The 17,844-nt window shown below is 36.7% G+C and overlaps 1 protein-coding gene across 7 annotated transcripts in view; it reads left to right on the forward strand.

The window, feature by feature from the left end:
- Positions 1-17,844, forward strand: part of LOC109068596 (FH1/FH2 domain-containing protein 1-like) — a 49,664-nt gene that overhangs the window by 26,666 nt on the left and 5,154 nt on the right. For 2 of the 7 annotated variants that reach the window (XM_042727835.1, XM_042727841.1), the window contains exons 5-22: positions 115-220; positions 633-727; positions 1,882-1,993; positions 2,134-2,228; positions 2,323-2,466; positions 3,331-3,520; positions 3,660-3,831; positions 5,971-6,075; positions 7,423-7,515; positions 8,209-8,232; positions 8,884-8,928; positions 10,019-10,176; positions 11,773-11,865; positions 13,352-14,217; positions 14,644-14,799; positions 15,004-15,186; positions 16,043-16,162; positions 17,415-17,576. In XM_042727835.1, the coding sequence (XP_042583769.1) occupies positions 115-220; positions 633-727; positions 1,882-1,993; positions 2,134-2,228; positions 2,323-2,466; positions 3,331-3,520; positions 3,660-3,831; positions 5,971-6,075; positions 7,423-7,515; positions 8,209-8,232; positions 8,884-8,928; positions 10,019-10,176; positions 11,773-11,865; positions 13,352-14,217; positions 14,644-14,799; positions 15,004-15,186; positions 16,043-16,162; positions 17,415-17,576 (2,919 nt within the window). The remainder of the gene's footprint in view (positions 1-114; positions 221-632; positions 728-1,881; positions 1,994-2,133; positions 2,229-2,322; positions 2,467-3,330; positions 3,521-3,659; positions 3,832-5,970; positions 6,076-7,422; positions 7,516-8,208; positions 8,233-8,883; positions 8,929-10,018; positions 10,177-11,772; positions 11,866-13,351; positions 14,218-14,643; positions 14,800-15,003; positions 15,187-16,042; positions 16,163-17,414; positions 17,577-17,844) is intronic. The other 5 variants (XM_042727836.1, XM_042727838.1, XM_042727837.1 and 2 more) reach the window with 5 other exon arrangements.

The following is a 17,844-nucleotide window of genomic DNA, read 5'->3' on the forward strand; positions in this document are numbered from 1 at the left end:
CATAAACCATATACACCCATATCAATGCTGACCCCAAACTATTTGAACTGTAGTTCATAACATTGTATGCAGTTGTACACAGAAGCAGATCTTAATTGTGTTTTATTTTGAAAAGATGATAAGGACTTGGTTCCAGAGTTTGTGATCTCCGAGGGTCTGACGTGTTTCATTAAAGTTGGTGCTGAGGCAGATCATAACTACCAGAACTACATTCTCAGAGGTACATTCTCAACATCACCTCTTTCCTGAAACATATGCAGAACTACTACAAAATAATTAATGCATGCCTCCATTAAAACGTTTAGCATTGTTAACATTGTTAGCAGGGTTATTGATGGTTCTTTCACTAATCATCAACATAACATGACTTGATATGTGTGTGTATCTATCTATCAGAGTTTCTAAAAGCAGTCCAATATGGTGTATCTATTATGCATGAACACCACACATCTTGCATGCAGACTTCAAATAGCACAAAGGATTTTGCACATTTTTGGCTAAGTAGGCCATCTGTAAAAGGAAGTTTATACTGACTGGAATTGGACCAGCAAACAGGAAAGCTTTAGGACAAATCACTAGATCCTTAAGGACATGCCGGCACTGTAGAGTAAACTCTACTGTCCTGTTCCCAGCTCTCAGTCAGATCATGCTGTTTGTGGACGGAATGAACGGTGTTGTGAACCACAATGAGACAGTACAGTGGCTGTACACACTGACTGGCAGCCTGGTGAGTGACAGCAACACACACACACACCACAGCATCTGTAAACACTGACCACAGTATAGAATTTGTACATTGTTCCATCAGTGGCTGTGTATTAATGCACCTTGACATTTTAATACCTTAACATGCCAGCTGATTAAGAGTCAATAGATCCATGTTCAAAAGTTAATTGTTTGTGATAACCATTTGCTTCCTGAGGGCTGGATTACATTTACTCTACAAATGCTTCAAATGCTTGTCTGCTAAATTATCCAAAGCAACTAACAAATGTTTTTTTTAATGGCTCAAACAGAACAGCATAGTGCTAGACACCTTGAAGTTGCTTTGGATTAAAGTGGCTGCCAAATATGTAAATTAAAAAAAAAAGTAAGGAAGAAAAGAAAAAAATGCAGTTCAGCAAAACAGTCAGTTCATCCTAAGGCAATGTAAAATTAGAAAAGAAAAAAAAAAAAAAAATATCTAATATATATATATATATATATTATTATATAAATATATAAAAGGTTGGCCAGAAAGGTACAAGCTAGTGCAGAGATGTTGGTGTGAATCTGGAGCAAATTCAAGTATTTTGATCTTTACCCTCAGCCTTCACTTTTAATTATTAAAGTTAAATATTACTACTGTGGGAGAATAGTTTGCTAAATCCACCGCAGAAATGTTTATTACTAGTTACTGAAATTAAAATGGCCATAATAAACTGGCTGGTGCTCAAGTTTGGGCCATTGCTCTGTTGAGTTTGCATCTTTACAAGTTTAAAATATGTATGTATAGTTTTGGAAATTTCTTACTGCAAAGTTAGTGTGAATCTTTTGACATGAGAGTTGTACACTTTTTACCGTAATGGATTCAGTCATCTTGAGCATCAGTTTGAGGTCATATCCTTCTGCATGAGGAAGTGAAAATGAGAATGGCAGAGTAATCAAGTAACGATCAGAAATAAAACCTGAACCAGATTGTTTTTTTTTACAACAAACACAGAATACTGAATGTTGGAGATGCATGTTTATTTTGTCACAACACACTGTTATGTGCAGTACTTGATTGCATTAAAAACATTATAACTCGGCCTCATTGAGGTTTTATACTGCCATCTTCTGGAAGAGGATGGTAAATGCTGCCTCTTCATAGCCTACTAATCTCATTCTCTTTCTCTTCAGTCTCGGCTGGTTGTGAAGACAGCTCTGAAGTTGCTGATAGTGTTTGTGGAGTACACAGAGTCCAACAGTCCACTGCTTATTCAGGCTGTCAGCACTGTGGATGGCAAGAGAGGTTAAACACATTTAAACATTCTCTCGTAATACTGACACTCTGAATCCATCATGTGCCAATCATTCCCTTTTTTCTGTCATTATCCGAACTTTTTTTTTTTAGAGAGAGAGAGTGCTTAAGGTGTATGTTATCTTTTTCAGATGTAAAGCCTTGGACGTATCTAACAGAGATCCTGTCAGAGAAGAATGGATCAGACACAGAGCTGCTCATCTACACCATGACCCTTATCAACAAGGTAAACCACAGATTACACACTCAAATCTACAACACATCAGCACAATGTTGAGCCTAGATGTCCTTGATGTGTATTTATCCCTCTGCCCTCCCAGACCCTGTCTGCGCTTCCCGATCAGGACTCCTTTTATGACATGACCGACTGTTTGGAGCAGCTAGGAATGGAAGGCATTGTCCAGAAACACATGACTAGCAGCGGCACCGAGGGTGATCTTAAACAACAGTTCATCATTTATGAGGTAAACTCCCAGTACACCTCAAACACTCCATATCTCCAATATATAGACTATTGTTCAAAAGTTTGGGGTCAGTAAGATTTTCATTATTATTGTTGTTTTATTTTTAATAAAGAAATGAATGCTTTTATTCAGCAAGGACACATTAAATTGAACAAAAGTGACAGCATTACATTTATATAGATTTCTGTTTAAAATAAATGCTGTTCTTTTGAACTTTTCAATTAATCAAAGAATCCTGAAAAAAACATTTGATAATAATAATAATAGTAAATGTCTCTTGAACACCAAAACAGCATATTTTAATGATTTCTGAAGGATTATGTAAAGACATGGCTGCTAAAAATTCATCTTCAGGTATAAATTACATTTTAACCACATTAGAAAATGGTCCTTTTAAATTGTATTAATATTTCAGTAATTGTCTTTACAGTCCGACTTTATGCAGTATTAAGTGAGCTTAACTACTAATGTACTTACACATTTAAATTAATAATTTGATGCAATGCACATTGTGTACATACATGCTTTTACCTTGTACTTATAATTAAAAAAATACCTACAGGTAATTACACCATCTGTTCTTAACCTTACCTGTATCCCGCCCAATATCAGCAAAAGTGTTTTGCAATAGAATATGAACACAGTAAGTACATTGTACTTATTTTTTTAAATTGCAGGTACATAGTTAAGGCCACCTAATATAAAATGGGACCGTCTTTACCATTTGTGTGATCAAATAAGAGCAGCTTTAGCGAGCATAAGTCTTCTTTCAAAGTCTTAGTTAAAAATTCTGGCTCCAACCTTTTAAATGGTAGTATAAATCTAAAAATACTGAATGATTTCTGTGTTTTGTATATTATGTAGAATGCCCTCAAGAATGAAGATGGTGAGATCGATGAGGGGGCACCAAATGTACGTAAAGACCGAAGGAAACTGACACCCAGCGAGCAGGAGGGCAGGAGGAGCCGGCGGTCATCTTCTCACAGTCTTACAGATAGTTCCTTTCGACCAGCTTCCCCAACTGTATCAGTCTCGTCTAACAGCCCCACCTCAGGTATCTTCAAAGCAGTCTCTTTCCATCCCTGTCCTTGTACCTTGTGCTGTCCTCTGAAGGGCCTGTCTCACACATCATTTCAGACCTAATGTTAAAAGACTATAGCATTCACATTTCTCTTGCACCTTTTGTGTTTCAGAGGTGATGCGAACAGCCTCCCCCCAGCTGTCAGATTCCTCTTCTTCTCCTGTTCCTGGCAGTCCTGTGTTGACCAGTCCCTCCTCTATGACCCCTGGCTCCCCCACTCCTCCTGTCACTCCGGCGACTAATGGAGCAGAGTCTGCAGCTACAGCTGAGCAGGAACACAACTTGTGAGTATTAACAGTGCGTTGTGTTTATGCATTCTTACACCTTCATAATCAGATCATATACTTGGAATATGTTTTGTATTACTAAGCTTTTCAATAATCTAACAGCAAGCAACTTTCATGCAGCAGATGTTTCTCCACTGTGTGGCAGCGTAAACTAGGCAGACCTTTCAGTCGTGACACTGTAGGAAAGAAGGGTTTCATAAAGGATGTTTTGTAGCCTTCACAGATGTGAATCCATTCTGAGATAGATTATTCAAGTAAGGAAAATGTGTGTCTCACAAGTTCTCAACCAACAATAATGTTCATTCATTCATTTGTTCATTCATTGGTTCATCTCATGGATTCAGTTCATGTTTGGACTATATTGGATTATTAAGGCAACAGCTTTTCTGTTTAGTGTAATGCACAATAATTAATTTGTTCAAACATATCCACGGCATTCCCTTTAATACCCCCCCCCCAGTTTTATATTTAGCAAATTTAGTACTTCAACTTAGTTGACAAAGCAGCATTTCTATTTATTAATTTATTTCTTTAAAATGAATGAAAATGACACCATGACACCCACACCAGTATGGATTTTTATTATTATTTATTTTAAATTTATTAAATCATTCTATATATTTAGTTAGTTAGTTGGCTGGGTTAGGTGTTTTTTTTCTCTTTTTTTAACCTGACCAAACATTCCTTCCATATTTGTGTTTGTTCTTTGACTATGTATTTTTGTCCTGTGTGGATGAGGATATGACAAAGACACAATCTTGCACTCTGATGCTGTCTTCCTTATTTAGACACAGCATTTATTCACACACTAATGTTATCATCAGTGCTGTCTTTTAATGTAATGTTTGTCACGTTTGAAGTACTATATGATTAGCACCTTCCTACTTTACCTACTGTGTCCAGCCTAACTGTGAATCTGCTATATATCTGTCATTATCAGAGTCTTTACACATTACCAAGATAGTCAGTGATTGATACATGCAACATTAGTGGTAAAAGTGATGAGTATTCATTTTCCAGTCTGTGTAGGTGAAGCCTTTAGACAGGTGACCTATTACTTTGATTCATGTAGTTAATGCTTATTTTATTTACTACGCTCTGGGTGTCTTATGTAATTACCATTCGGCACCTAAGATGCACTACAAAACAATCTACCATTCTCATTTTTCATGAACCACTTACAAAAAAAGAATTGTGCACAAAAAATATAGGCTATTATTTTGTTATATTGATAACGCAGATCTGCATCACACGTGAGTAAACTGTTACATTCTAGTTACATGTATGCATATAAGCTTATGAATTTCATTTTAAATTTTCTGATTGTCAGGTGTTTCTGGTTTTTGTAGATGGGGTATGTGAGAAGTTTTGGTTGGCTGCTTCTCCCAGTTTGCCAAAGTCACAATGTGCTGTTGCCTTTGGCCAAAGGGAAATGTCTTATTGAGTCAATAGTCCTTGCACATATATGTGGAAAGTGAATGTTTTATTTGGGAAGCTTTCCTCTCTGTGTGGAGCTACAGGAATGTTTTCTAGGGTTGGACAGGATGTGTTTGGTCTTAAAGGTCCAGAACTGGGCACAATTGTGATCTGCCTATCAGCTCTCCTGATCTGAGCTTGTGTTTTCCTCTAAATGTTTTGCCGTTTTTTATGTGACGTCACAAAGAAACATGACCAGTCACAAGCACAGGCATTAAATCCAATAATACAGCAGTTTATTTTTATAAGATATGATCACTTTAACTGCATATACCTAGTTTTATGCATATGCATAGTAGTACATAATTAAATTGCATAATTTATATATAGAATACATAAAGTTTGCATAATTTCTAAAACATCCATGTCGCATAAATGATCTTTTAGGAGAAGTATTTTTAATATTTGGTTAACACTGGTAACGATTCACATTTGTGTATCCTTAATAATAACAATATCTGTTCATATGCTGTTTTCCCCCTCTTCTAAATCAGTGCTTCATATTTTCTCAGTGGCTCTGGGTGATTGGGACTGTTTCTCTGATTCTTGCTGATGTTTTGGTCTTGTCAACATATTAACCCTCTGTTTGTCCATGTAACCACCACCACTTTCTCTCCATGTCTGTTTCTTCCCTCCCACAATTCCCTGGTCATTCACTAGGGGGCGCTCTTTTATGAGTCAGTACATAGCTCACATGGGGATTTCTAGACGGAGGTTAAAAAAGGAGAGGTCTATAACAGAGGAAACCTCAGGCATCCCCAGCAGGTCTGTATCACATTTACATCACTTTCTGCTTTCGAGTCTTGGACTAATTGTTTGGTGTTTGTTGAACTTGTCCTGGCTACTGATCTGATGCCAGGTTAGAGCTCATATTATATTCAAAGTAATCTGGATTTTTGATTTTGGATTAAGGTTTGTAGATCAGCAAGCCAGAGTAACTTCAACAATAAATTCATCTCATTTCAAACTTTCCTGAACTAACAAGAATTACAACATAACTCTCATGCACATGTAATAGTTTTTTTTTCCAGTGTCTTTTTTAATATCTGGCATTTGACAAGGTGCATCACAAATAATTTTGTTGCAGTGAGTAGTTGGCAGTGGCGGCAAAGGATTATTGTAGCTCACTAAAGATGTCCTGAATGCTGCTCTCTTGAGCAGGACTGCAGAAGAAGCCTCTCACAGCATATGATGCTCAGCTCGCCTGTGACATGATAAATAAAAGTGCTAACTCTAATGAAGCAGCAGGAGGGTTCAAAGTGATCCATCTGAAGAAACATCACGTACAGTATATTAGATTAGCTAACTGCTGTTACAGCTGGCCAGTGCTGATAGTCATTTATTAGTTTATGAAATGATACTGATTTAGTTATAATAGGAATTTGAAGCATTTATGACTACTACTACTACTACTACTACTACTTATTATTATATGTAGAATTGAGATTTTTTTCCTTTAGTTGAAGGAAATTTATACTTCAGCAAGGATGCATTAAATTGATCATAAGTGAAATGGAAAACTTAAATTGTTACAAAAATTGTAAAATTAAATCCGTTCTTTTGAACTTTCTATTCTATTTCTATATAAATGTATCAACAGTAATAATAATAAATGTGTATTGGACACCATTTCTGAAGGATCATGTGATGCTGAAGACTGGATTAATGGTGAAAATTCAGTTTTACCATCACAGGAATAATTTACATTTTAAAATATATTAAAATAGAAAACAGTTATATTGTTAAAATGCACAATGTTACTGTATTTAACTGTATTTCTGATCAAATAAATGCAGCCTTATTGGTAAGAGACTTAGTGAAAAATGACATTTTATCGAAAACATTAGCATATGTTAACCTTATTTTAAATTAGGTTTTTCTCAAAGGAGCTGTATTAGCATTGTACCTGTAAGAAAAGCAGAATTTGAAAATTAGATGAAACAAAGCAATGTGCCTTCAAATATTGTGTGTTTTGGAGTGGATGGAGAGACACACATTTACTGACATGCACATTCTTTTTGTGTTTGTGTATGTGTGGACCTGATTCCCATCAAACTGCCCATAGTGTGCTATAGCCTTTAGCTTGCACTAACTAACTGTCTCTCCACACAGAGCGTCTTTCACAGAAACAGACTCTCCTCAGGAGATCCCTTCCCCGACAGGAGCAGAGCTGCCCAGCCGGACGGAGGGAAAGCGAGTCTTCAAGTAAGTAAGCAACTGATCCTGTGATGGGAGGAGTGAGGGGAAAAGGCAGAGGAAAGAGTTGTGAAAGGAGGTGTAGGAATAAGAGAAGGCAGGGCATGGGAACATTTTGGGAAGAACTTGGGAAGAAGGTCTTGAAGGAGCAAAACAAGGATGAGTTGAATGGCGTGAGCTGTTTTGAACAGTGTGATCATTTGGGTATCTACTGTTAAATGTGCAGTTATAGGAAATAGGTGAGTCTTCCATTTTTGAGGTGTCAAAAATACTGAATGTATTAAATGTTGAAGAGTTTAGTTAATTGTTCTTAACTTAAAAAATTATCTTGAATTGCTACACTGAGGATTATTCCTCTTATTTTCCCTCTAATGCCTAAGATCAGGTGTGTTTCTTACTTTTATCTTTCTACTTCTACTCGAATATTCTTTGCTTGTATTTTTTTTGTAACAGATTTGCTTTCTTCAATATGTTCTTTGCCTGTTTTTTGGTCTATTTTTCTTTCTGTTTTTGCCAATTACCTGATTTACCCATATTGTTTTCTCTCTGTCTCTTTTTGTGTATATTCTCTCTCCATCTCCCCCTGCATCTTTCACTTCTCTGCACTCTTCTCTCATAATATTTGGCACATCTCCTAATCTCTTCCTCCTCTGCCGTGGAGCCCAACATTCCTGCTCTTTGCTTCTCTCTCTCCTTTTACAGACAGCAGCAGGCAGACAGTGTTTGGTGAGTAGCTGCAATGTGGCCAAAGAATGTGGCTTTTGGAGGTGCTAGCACTTTAAATCACTCTGATGCTTAGTAATTTTGGGGAGACAAAGTCATAGAGGGAGAGTTGGAGGAAAAAACTACTGGCTGGAAATTTTAGAATAAATTGAATCGATCCATTATATCTGCCAAAGACTTAATCCACAAAAAAAAGTTTCTTTTATAGTTTGCTATGCTACTCTGATATTTATGATAGTTCGGGCATAACATTAGTGCAGAATATTCAGCAAAGTTTAGAAGTGAGAGAATTACTTTTATTGTCATGAATGGACAATAATTCTTTCCTCTGTGGCCTTTTCCCCCTCATTGTCGTTCTTTTTTCTTTAAAGTTCTTCTTTCATCTCAAGTTTCTACTCAAAGATGCCTTTATCTCCTGCCTTTTTATGGGCTGTAGTCATATCCCCATTCATGGAAAAAAATTACTATTGTTGAAATTGCCCAAAAAGCAGTTTTTTTTTTTTTTCAAAGCTTAAAAGCCAAAGTTATACCAGATGTGGTGTATTGTGAGCAGGTTTTTCTAAAGGTATTTTCTATACATTTAATGAGCCTTGTGCAGTGTAGTTAACAGGAGTGATATGGGCAAAGTGTGTAAATTGAAGTGTTTTTCTTCAGTCCAGAGAGTGTGAATAGAGACTTGCCGGTTCTGAGGAATTATGAGTAAGTATACAGCAGCTCTGTATGGTTACAGGCTCTCTTTCTGCATACATCAGCATGCAACCAGGTGTTTGGGGCCTAACTCAGTGTGTGAATATTAACCTTTAGTTTGACTATTTATTTTTAATTTCACGTAGTATGATCCTTATAATATTAATGATTCTACATAAGTAGAAATAACATGTATTAAAGGGATATTTCACCCAAAAATGAAAATTCTGTCATCATTTACTCACCCTCATGTCGTTCCAAACCTGTATGAGTTGCTTTCTTATGTTAAACATAGTTGCTGGTAATCAAACAGTTGGTGGTTGCCATTGACTTCCATAGTATTTTTTTCCTACTATGGAAGTCAATGGCAACCACCGTAGATAACAATTACATTCTTATCTACTTCACTGGCTTTTTAAAAAAAACTAAAATCTTGTAAAAGATTTCATCCTTCAGTGTAACACTGAGTTTACCACACTTCTTCTGGTGGATCACCGTGGAGTTAATCAAACTTGATCAGCATGGTGGTTATTGAAATAAGTAATCATACAGAAAATTCGGTTTCTGCATTGGTTTATAAATGTATCTAAGCTTAAAAATAAATAAGACTGGAAATTGTGGGAAATCATTTCTAATAATTTATATGGTGGTGGTGGTGGTGGGCTTTATCAGACACAGGGCTGGATTTCTGTGATAGAACACAAGGGATTGTTTTTAAAAATGCATTTATTTATTATTCCATATTGCATAACTGTGCCTTTTTTGTGTGAGTGAACATTTTTGTTCTGTTTTCTCTTTGTAATATAACTGCACGGTATCAAACAAGTGTGTAATAACCTTTAAAATAATATTTTTTTTTTTAGTGTACTAAATAGAAGAAAAGTCTGGACAAACAAAGTTTTCAGTCCCAAAAGCTTACAGTACATTTTTACTACATGTCATTGTGATTTGAACTAGTTTATGGTTTCACTGTATTCTGCAACCACTCATTTCAGAGCAGGTCTACTATATATAACTTATCATCAGAATCAGAACACTTATGTCACCCAACCCTCCATTAACAGCCCAGTAAGTGAGTGCTTCTTCTCCGTTGACTTTACAGAGACAATTTCTTGCGCAGTCTGGCTGCATCCCAGTGGGAGAAGAAAAGGAAGTCATTCAGTGCCCATGAGAGACCTTCTCTAAGCGAGAGTGTGGTGTCTACAGACATAGAGGCATCTACTGAAGCCGAGCAGCCGGTCTCCAGCTCAACCACCACAGGTGCTGATATCCTGACCTTCTGTTCCTCACAATGTCACACTGTTGTCCTTTACAATATGCATTAACTTCTTGCTTTTCAGTCTTCTGCATTCCATCTTTACACTACTCCTTGTCTCTTTTGTCTGGTTGTTCTCTTCCTCTGCTTGTCTTTCTGTCTATCAAGACTCCAGTTATGATCTGACATCTTAATCTCTCTGCTTTCCCCTGATCAGTGAAGCTTTAATCCCGAATGCAAATGAGTGTGTTTGTGGTCATTTATTTGTCTGTTAGTATGTGTGCACGGTCATGAATAATTACGAGCTTGTCTACACTGTTTACTTCTTGAAGTTATTGCACATACTGTTAATCTGTGCTCTGATTGTTCTAGAGCAAGTTTGTCACATTTATGTAATGTGTCCTGCTGAGATTCATAACTTTTAGCAGCGTTCCAACTGTGATGGTTCTGACTGCTTTTTAGAGCTGCACACTTAATTATTGCTTGTATGCTTGTCATCCGGTTTATGTCAAGCATAGATAGGAAGTTGCCTAACTTGATTAATGTTATAAGGTTGGGATGAACTTTGTGTGTTCTTCTTCTGGAATCATGGGTCCGACAGGGCTGAAAGTTGCTAGTTAAGTGTGAGGTGATTGATTGTTATGGATGTAACTGTATCTAAAGAGCTATATCTCATCAAGAGTAAATTAAATGCACTAATAAACTACTATATGCAGGGAAACATCTTGTGGGAGATTTAAATTGATAGTTCACCCAATAATAAAATTGGTCACTTTTTCACCCTCATGTTGTTTCATACCTGTGTAACTTGCTTGCTTCTGTGGAAAACCAAAGATATTTTGAAGAATGGCCGGGTGCCCATTGACTTCCATTGCATGGACAATAACATTGAGACAAAATGCTATTTATTTCATTTTATTTTTGGTTAAGAGTGATAAAGTTAAAATAAAATCTAAATATTTAATGAATATATATATATATATATATATATATCTATATATTATATATATATATATATATATATATATATATATATATATATATATATATATATATTAATTAAAATATCTACTGACTGAAATAAAAGTATTTTAAGTTGAAATGCTAAAATATTAAAACTAAAACTTTAGTTTGAAATAAAACTAAAGCTAAATAGATGTTAATTTTCTTAATTAAAAATCCATTAAAAATGACATAACGCATGAGCACATAACAACTAGAACTTAATGTTTTAAAATGAAAACAGAAAATATAAAAATAAATGCTAATTCAAAATAAATAATGAATGCCATAATAGTATAGAAATAATATTAAAGCTAATTGATTTGAACTTCCTGTGGCAACTCTGTGATCCTTGTTAACAAACACATTTTCTCAAATCAAAACTGAGCAGATGTGTGAGGTAGATTAGCAGAACAGGACCATCTTTTAGATATTAGTAGTGTGCTTCATGAGGTGTTACACATTCAAAACAGTTATGTGAACTTTCATATGGAATTATGTAAAGTTTTTGTATGGTTTACAAAAAGTGCTAGATCTTTCTTTGTGAAATTTAGTTTTTTTTCCCAGTTTTTTCCAATGTGTATGTGTGTGTTTTGCAGGATCTATTAGTGGTCAGGAATCTCAAGAGGTAAACTTGACCAGGCACACCCTGGAGCAGCCAGAGGACACAACAACAGCCCACAATGAAGCAGGCAAGAAATTCCAGTCCCACCACAACCGTCTGTCATTCTCAATGTCATTCATACTGCTGCTCTGTCTGCCTAAGACATGAACAAACATACCTAATTCAAAGCTCACCCAGCCTTCACTCTTAAACAAGAGTTCAGTTGTATTTCTGTTGTTCAGTTGTATTTATTGGTCTTTTGAGACATTTTGTTATTTAAGATTTAATTTAAGAAGCAACTTGTTTCTTTTACTAAGCATCTGTTGACCAGTAGGTTTCATAACTTGGTTTCTGCCCATTAAAAATCTCAGACTGCTCTGACACTGAGCAGTCTGTGTGAGGGCTTCTTTGAGAAGTCAAGAGCTTTATTTCAAGCAGAAATCTTCAAAGTGGAAATATGTGAGAGCGATTCCATCTCTTCCCCTAGTGGCCGTGCTCCAAATGACACAGCCACTAACAGGCCTTCCGTCCAGGGAACGTTAATTAGCTGAAGTAGAGGGCAGAGATGTAAACTGTTTAGATTTGGAGATGGGGATCTCCCCTTTTCAGTTTCCGTTTTGGCATGTAGAGGTTTTAGGCAGTTAGCACTTCAATGCCTTTATAGCTCAGAGGAGTTACTGCTATTAGTCTGCTCTGGGTTACTGAAACTAGAGGATGGTAGCATGTGGGAACATGATCTGTGCTTGCACTGGGCATTTTGAAGGTAGGATGTCTCTTTTAGCCTGCTGTTATTATATGAAAAAAAGATTATTGCTTGATTACAGTGCAAATGGCAACACTGTTATGTTGCATACTGTACTTTATAGCAATTCACAATATACAAATTCTGACCAATATCAATAAGCAGATTAATTTTCATGTAATGACCGATAACTAATACATGGCCGATTTTAAAATTCTGTACTATTTTTTTTATTTATTTTTTTTTTTTTTTATAATAGAGGATTTTAAATAAATTGAATCTAAAACACTAATAACTTAAATCAGTCATTGTAAATTGCTACAAATGAATTTATGCATCATAACATTATAGCACACAGTACACAGTACAGTATGAAAATTGATATTCATTTTGAGATTTGCTGAAGATTACATTTAACTGTGGTCTTTAGTTGTGTGTTTTTTATAAATAACTTTAAGTTAATGAACATACACAATTTTTTATTCAGTATAATCTATATACATTTTTTCAGCATAGCATTTTTGTTTGTTTGTTTGTTTGTTTTTTAATACTTATGTGTTTTGGACATGCAAATATGTTTATTATAGAACAACCATAATACGCATTTTCTTGTCCATGGACTGCAGATGAAATTTATCTCTGTAGATAATTCTAGGGCAGTCATGTCCATTGTCTGTTGAATTAAATACTAAATAAATAAAAAATATTCAGTATCAACCTATACTGATAAATAATGATACAAAAAATACTACTCTATACTGTATGGTACTGATATATTGTGCATCCCTAATATCTTTCCTTCAGCACTAAATATTTTTTTTTGTTCCTCTAGAGGGTGGTTTGCAGCGTCAGGGCAGTGCAGCGGAACAGCACAGCACCCTCTCTAATGACAGGAAGTTCATGTTGGATATGCTCTACTCCAAAAACAACAACACTTCTGGAGGCCTAAAAACTCCTGGTCTGGAAAGTGCACTTGAGGGCCATGGGATCACCAGTATGGCTGGAATGCTCTCCAGACTGCGGTCTTGCACTTCTCAGCCCACAGAGGACACATCCAGGCGGGCGGAGCTGGAGAGCCTTGAAGGTACTGCTCAGGCTGCTCGCACCAGGCTAGCAGAGGAACAGGGCAAGAAGCTGCGTCCACAGTACAGTATTGAAGCGGAGACTCATTCACAGAGTTTAGAGAAGACCATGATGACGCCATTATCCAGGGGTAGTCGGGATGCCTGGGAGAAGCTGCAGCCCAGCTCCAGACCTCTGCGGATTAAGGATCTTGACTTCTCCGATCTGATGGAGGAGGAGGATATCGATGTGCTGGATATAGACACTTTTGACACTAGTTTGCCTGATAGAGTACCACCGCCCCCTCCTCCAGTGCCAGGACTGTGCTCTGGTCCCCCACCGCCGCCGCCACCACCCCCTCCTCCTCCTGGACCTGCTAGTCTGGCTCCACCCCCTCCTCCTCCTCCACCTCCAGTACTCCTCCCTCCGTCCCCATCTCAAGGGAATGATCCGGCTATCCTAAAGAAACGGAAAACGGTCAAGCTGTTCTGGAAGGAGCTTAAGCAGCCCGATAGCCCCATGAAGTGCAAGTTTGGGCGGGGCACAGTTTGGGCTTCACTTGATAAGGTTGCAGTTGATACAGCTAGGCTGGAGCACCTGTTTGAGTCCAAGGGAAAGGATCTTCCAGTAGCAAAGGTGTGATGGGCAAACTTTTTTTTCTCCTTGATCAGTATTTATTTAAATTATTTAATAATAATAATAATAGGAAAAAAAATAATTATTATTATTAGTTATTTATTTTTACAAATTCATCCTTGCACATTTGTATGCATTTACAGTTAATGTATACAGTCTTGTACATCTTTTACCTACGGTACAAGTAACAAATAGCCATATGTATGCCAGACAACTCAAACTGGCAAACTTGTTTAAGAATAAAATATTCAGGGTTACCTAAAAAAATGAAAATTTATAAATTACTAAAGCTATTTTTCTATCAAAAGATGATAGGTCACCTCACTGGGGGAATGCTGCTATTGAATATATGGATGAATAAATTTTGCAACAACTTTTTTTTTATGGCCAGTGGATGCTAAAAATGGTTCTATAATTCTCCTACAGAAAAGTGCTGAGGTCAAGAAAGCAGCAATTTTAGTGCTTGATCCAAAGAGGAGCAATGCCATCAACATCGGCATGACTGTTTTGCCTGCTATACATGTCATTAAAAGTGCCATCCTCACCTTTGATGAGTTTGCCATCAGTAAAGAGGGCATTGAGGTAATGTAGCACTAGCGTCCACCACCAGGGGGCAGTAGAAGCTTGTTTCATTTGTTTAAACATTCCCTAATTTCTGTATTGAACATAAATATCAGTATTTTTTCTTTTTATAATTAATCATTATAAAATTAAGAAAGATTCAAATGATTATTTTGTACATTACAAATCTGAAGTAAAATATCCTCTGCTTCTGTCCACCCGTAGAAAATCCTGACCATGACTCCAACAGAGGAAGAGAAACAGAAGATTCAGGAGGCGCAGCTGGCCAACCCTGATGTACCGCTGGGCACGGCAGAGCAGTTTCTGCTCACTCTCTCATCCATCAGTGGCCTCACGGCCAGATTACAGCTCTGGGCCTTTAAACTGAACTATGAGACCCTGGAGAAGGTCAGTGCCCTACAACAATTAATCCTCTTTTTATACTAAGTTTATACTTGTTTACTCCAGCAGCATGATCATAATAAAAGGATTAATCGGCTAAAGCGTTACAACTATATATTAGTCCTAGCCTCTTGTATTACACCATTCAGAGGTGACCATTTAAAAGTAATACAAGTAATTTATTCCTGTGATGACAAACTGAATTGTCAGCAGCTTTTACTTGCTATTTTCTGAAAACTGTGATGCATTTATTTCAGGATTCTTTGATGAACAGAAAGAATAGCCTGACCCCAAACTTTCAGTAGTGTATTTGTAAGCATTAAATTATTATTATTATAATTATTATTATCATTATTATTATTATTATTATTATTATATCTAAATCTGTGAAGTCTGCTGAAAATCTATGAAAGCTGCATTTGAAGCAATTGTAAAAATGCTCATAAATGCACCTAATGCTGCGTTGCTTGGCACCCTTAAAATTATAGTTAATGGATTACATCAATTGGTCGAAGCATTGTTTACACCTATTATAATAAATTTACTTGTCTATAGAACACTAGTGTATTTTATCATATTGCTGTTTTTGCCAGTGTACTGCAGTGTAATACCTATTGATATATTTTGACATTGAAAAAAAAAACCTTATTTCCAGCCTCAGTGTGTTTTAGTATTGCATTCTGTCTGATCATTGAACTCGAGATCTGATAGTAGGAATTTAGTAATTTAGGCTTCTATAATAGAGTTCTGCTGACCTTGATTTGTAGTGACTTTGTGTTCAGTGAGGCTTTCTTTTCCAAACATTTGTTCTCAATCTCTCTCTTTCTGTCATTCTTCTATCCCTCACACACAAATGTTGCAGGAGATTGCAGAGCCTCTTTTTGACCTGAAACTGGGTATGGAACAACTCGCCAAGAACAAAACCTTCAAGCGTATCCTAGCAACATTACTGGCCATTGGCAACTTCCTCAATAGCTCCAATGTAAGTGCTCCATCTCCTCCACAGTGTGTCCTAGGAGCAGAGCTACCTTTAAAGCACCTGTATTAAAGGGGTCATATGATGTGATTTAAATTTTATTTAAAGTATTTGTATACTGCAAACACATACGAGCTTCATCACTGTGTCTGTCACGTGACTCTGTTCCCCTTTCAGGCTTGAACTAATGTTAAAACTAAGGACATTATTAACTGTCTTTACCTTTATTTTGAAAGATGAAGCTCGCGATTATGGAAAGGGGCATTACACTTCCGACAAGTGCTTGCTGTGTTCGGCCAATCACAATTCACTGGGTCAGTTGGCCAATCACAGCAGACTGCTCTTGTCAGAAGGAGGGACTTTGTAGAAAACTGTGTGTTTGAGAGAGGCGGGGCATAGAGGACCTACAATAATGTACAGTATTTGAAAAATAATGTTTTTTTGAACATTAAAGCATTTCAACATACTCCTGCTACACCAAATACACAAGATAATGATATTTAAAAAAGCATCATATGACCCCTTTAATGGCAAGTGCTGCAGTCTGAGGCTTGATGGACACGTGTTTAGTCTGAGCAGCTCTGTTCTGATGCCTTAATCTTTTGCTTTTGCCTTGTGGAAGATAAGATATGATCAAGACCCTGCATGGCATGCTTTCTGAGCTGAATTGTGTCACAACCCCTTGAACTCATATACACGCAAGTAGTGAAGACTGTATTCACTCTGTACTATGATGTGTAGAACACTTTAGTCTTGAACCAGGGCAGACAGATCAAACTGATCTTTGATTTTAAAGGGCTATTGCCCCATGATTCACTCACCCTCAATCCATCCTTAGTATATGACTTTTCTCTTTCAGACAAATACAATCAGAATTCTATTAAAAAATGTCCCGGCTCATCCGAGCTTTATAATGGCAGTGAACAGTGGCAGAGATTTTGAAGGCCAAGAAACTGCCCATCCATCATAAAAAGTGTAATAAAGGCCTTCTGAAGCGATTATATGCATTTGTTATGAGGAATAGTTGTCCCCAAAAATGAAACTTTTCTCATCAGTTCAGGCTCTCTTAAGCTTTACTTCAGAATATTCAGAAACATCATTAGTTTTAATGAGGTCTTTAAAGCAGTACCAATTTAATAGCTTGCTGTCTGTTGCAGTGCCATGTTAATATTTTTTTTCCCACCAGTTGCCAACAAAGCTAATGTAGTATTTTATTGAACATCACATAATTAATTGGCACTTATTGGCTCTCTGGCAGGCTAAGGGCTTTGAGCTCAGTTATCTGGAGAAGGTTACTGAGGTGAAGGACACAGTACACAGGCAGTCTCTGCTTCATCATACCTGCAATTTTGTGGTGGAAAACTACCCAGATATGACAGACCTTTACTCTGAGATCCCTGCTATCACACGCTCTGCTAAAGTAGGTGACTCAGATGCTTCTTTATATGCGTTTTTATTTCTTTGTTCTGTTTGTCTTAACTTTTATAGGTAACAATGTTCAACATTATTTATTAATTTGTGCTGGGATTTTCATTTCATTGCTTTCTTCTAGGCTTTTATTGTAGCCGTTTTTTTTTTTATATAGCACATCTTGTAAAGGTTGCCATTGTAATTAATGAATAAAGTGCTGTGTACACTGGTTTCTTTTTTGTTCTGTTTCTCCATTTGAAGGTAACTACTGTATGCAA

This window comes from Cyprinus carpio, chromosome B7 (genome assembly GCF_018340385.1).
Source record: "Cyprinus carpio isolate SPL01 chromosome B7, ASM1834038v1, whole genome shotgun sequence".
Classification (NCBI taxonomy): Eukaryota; Metazoa; Chordata; class Actinopteri; order Cypriniformes; family Cyprinidae; genus Cyprinus; species Cyprinus carpio.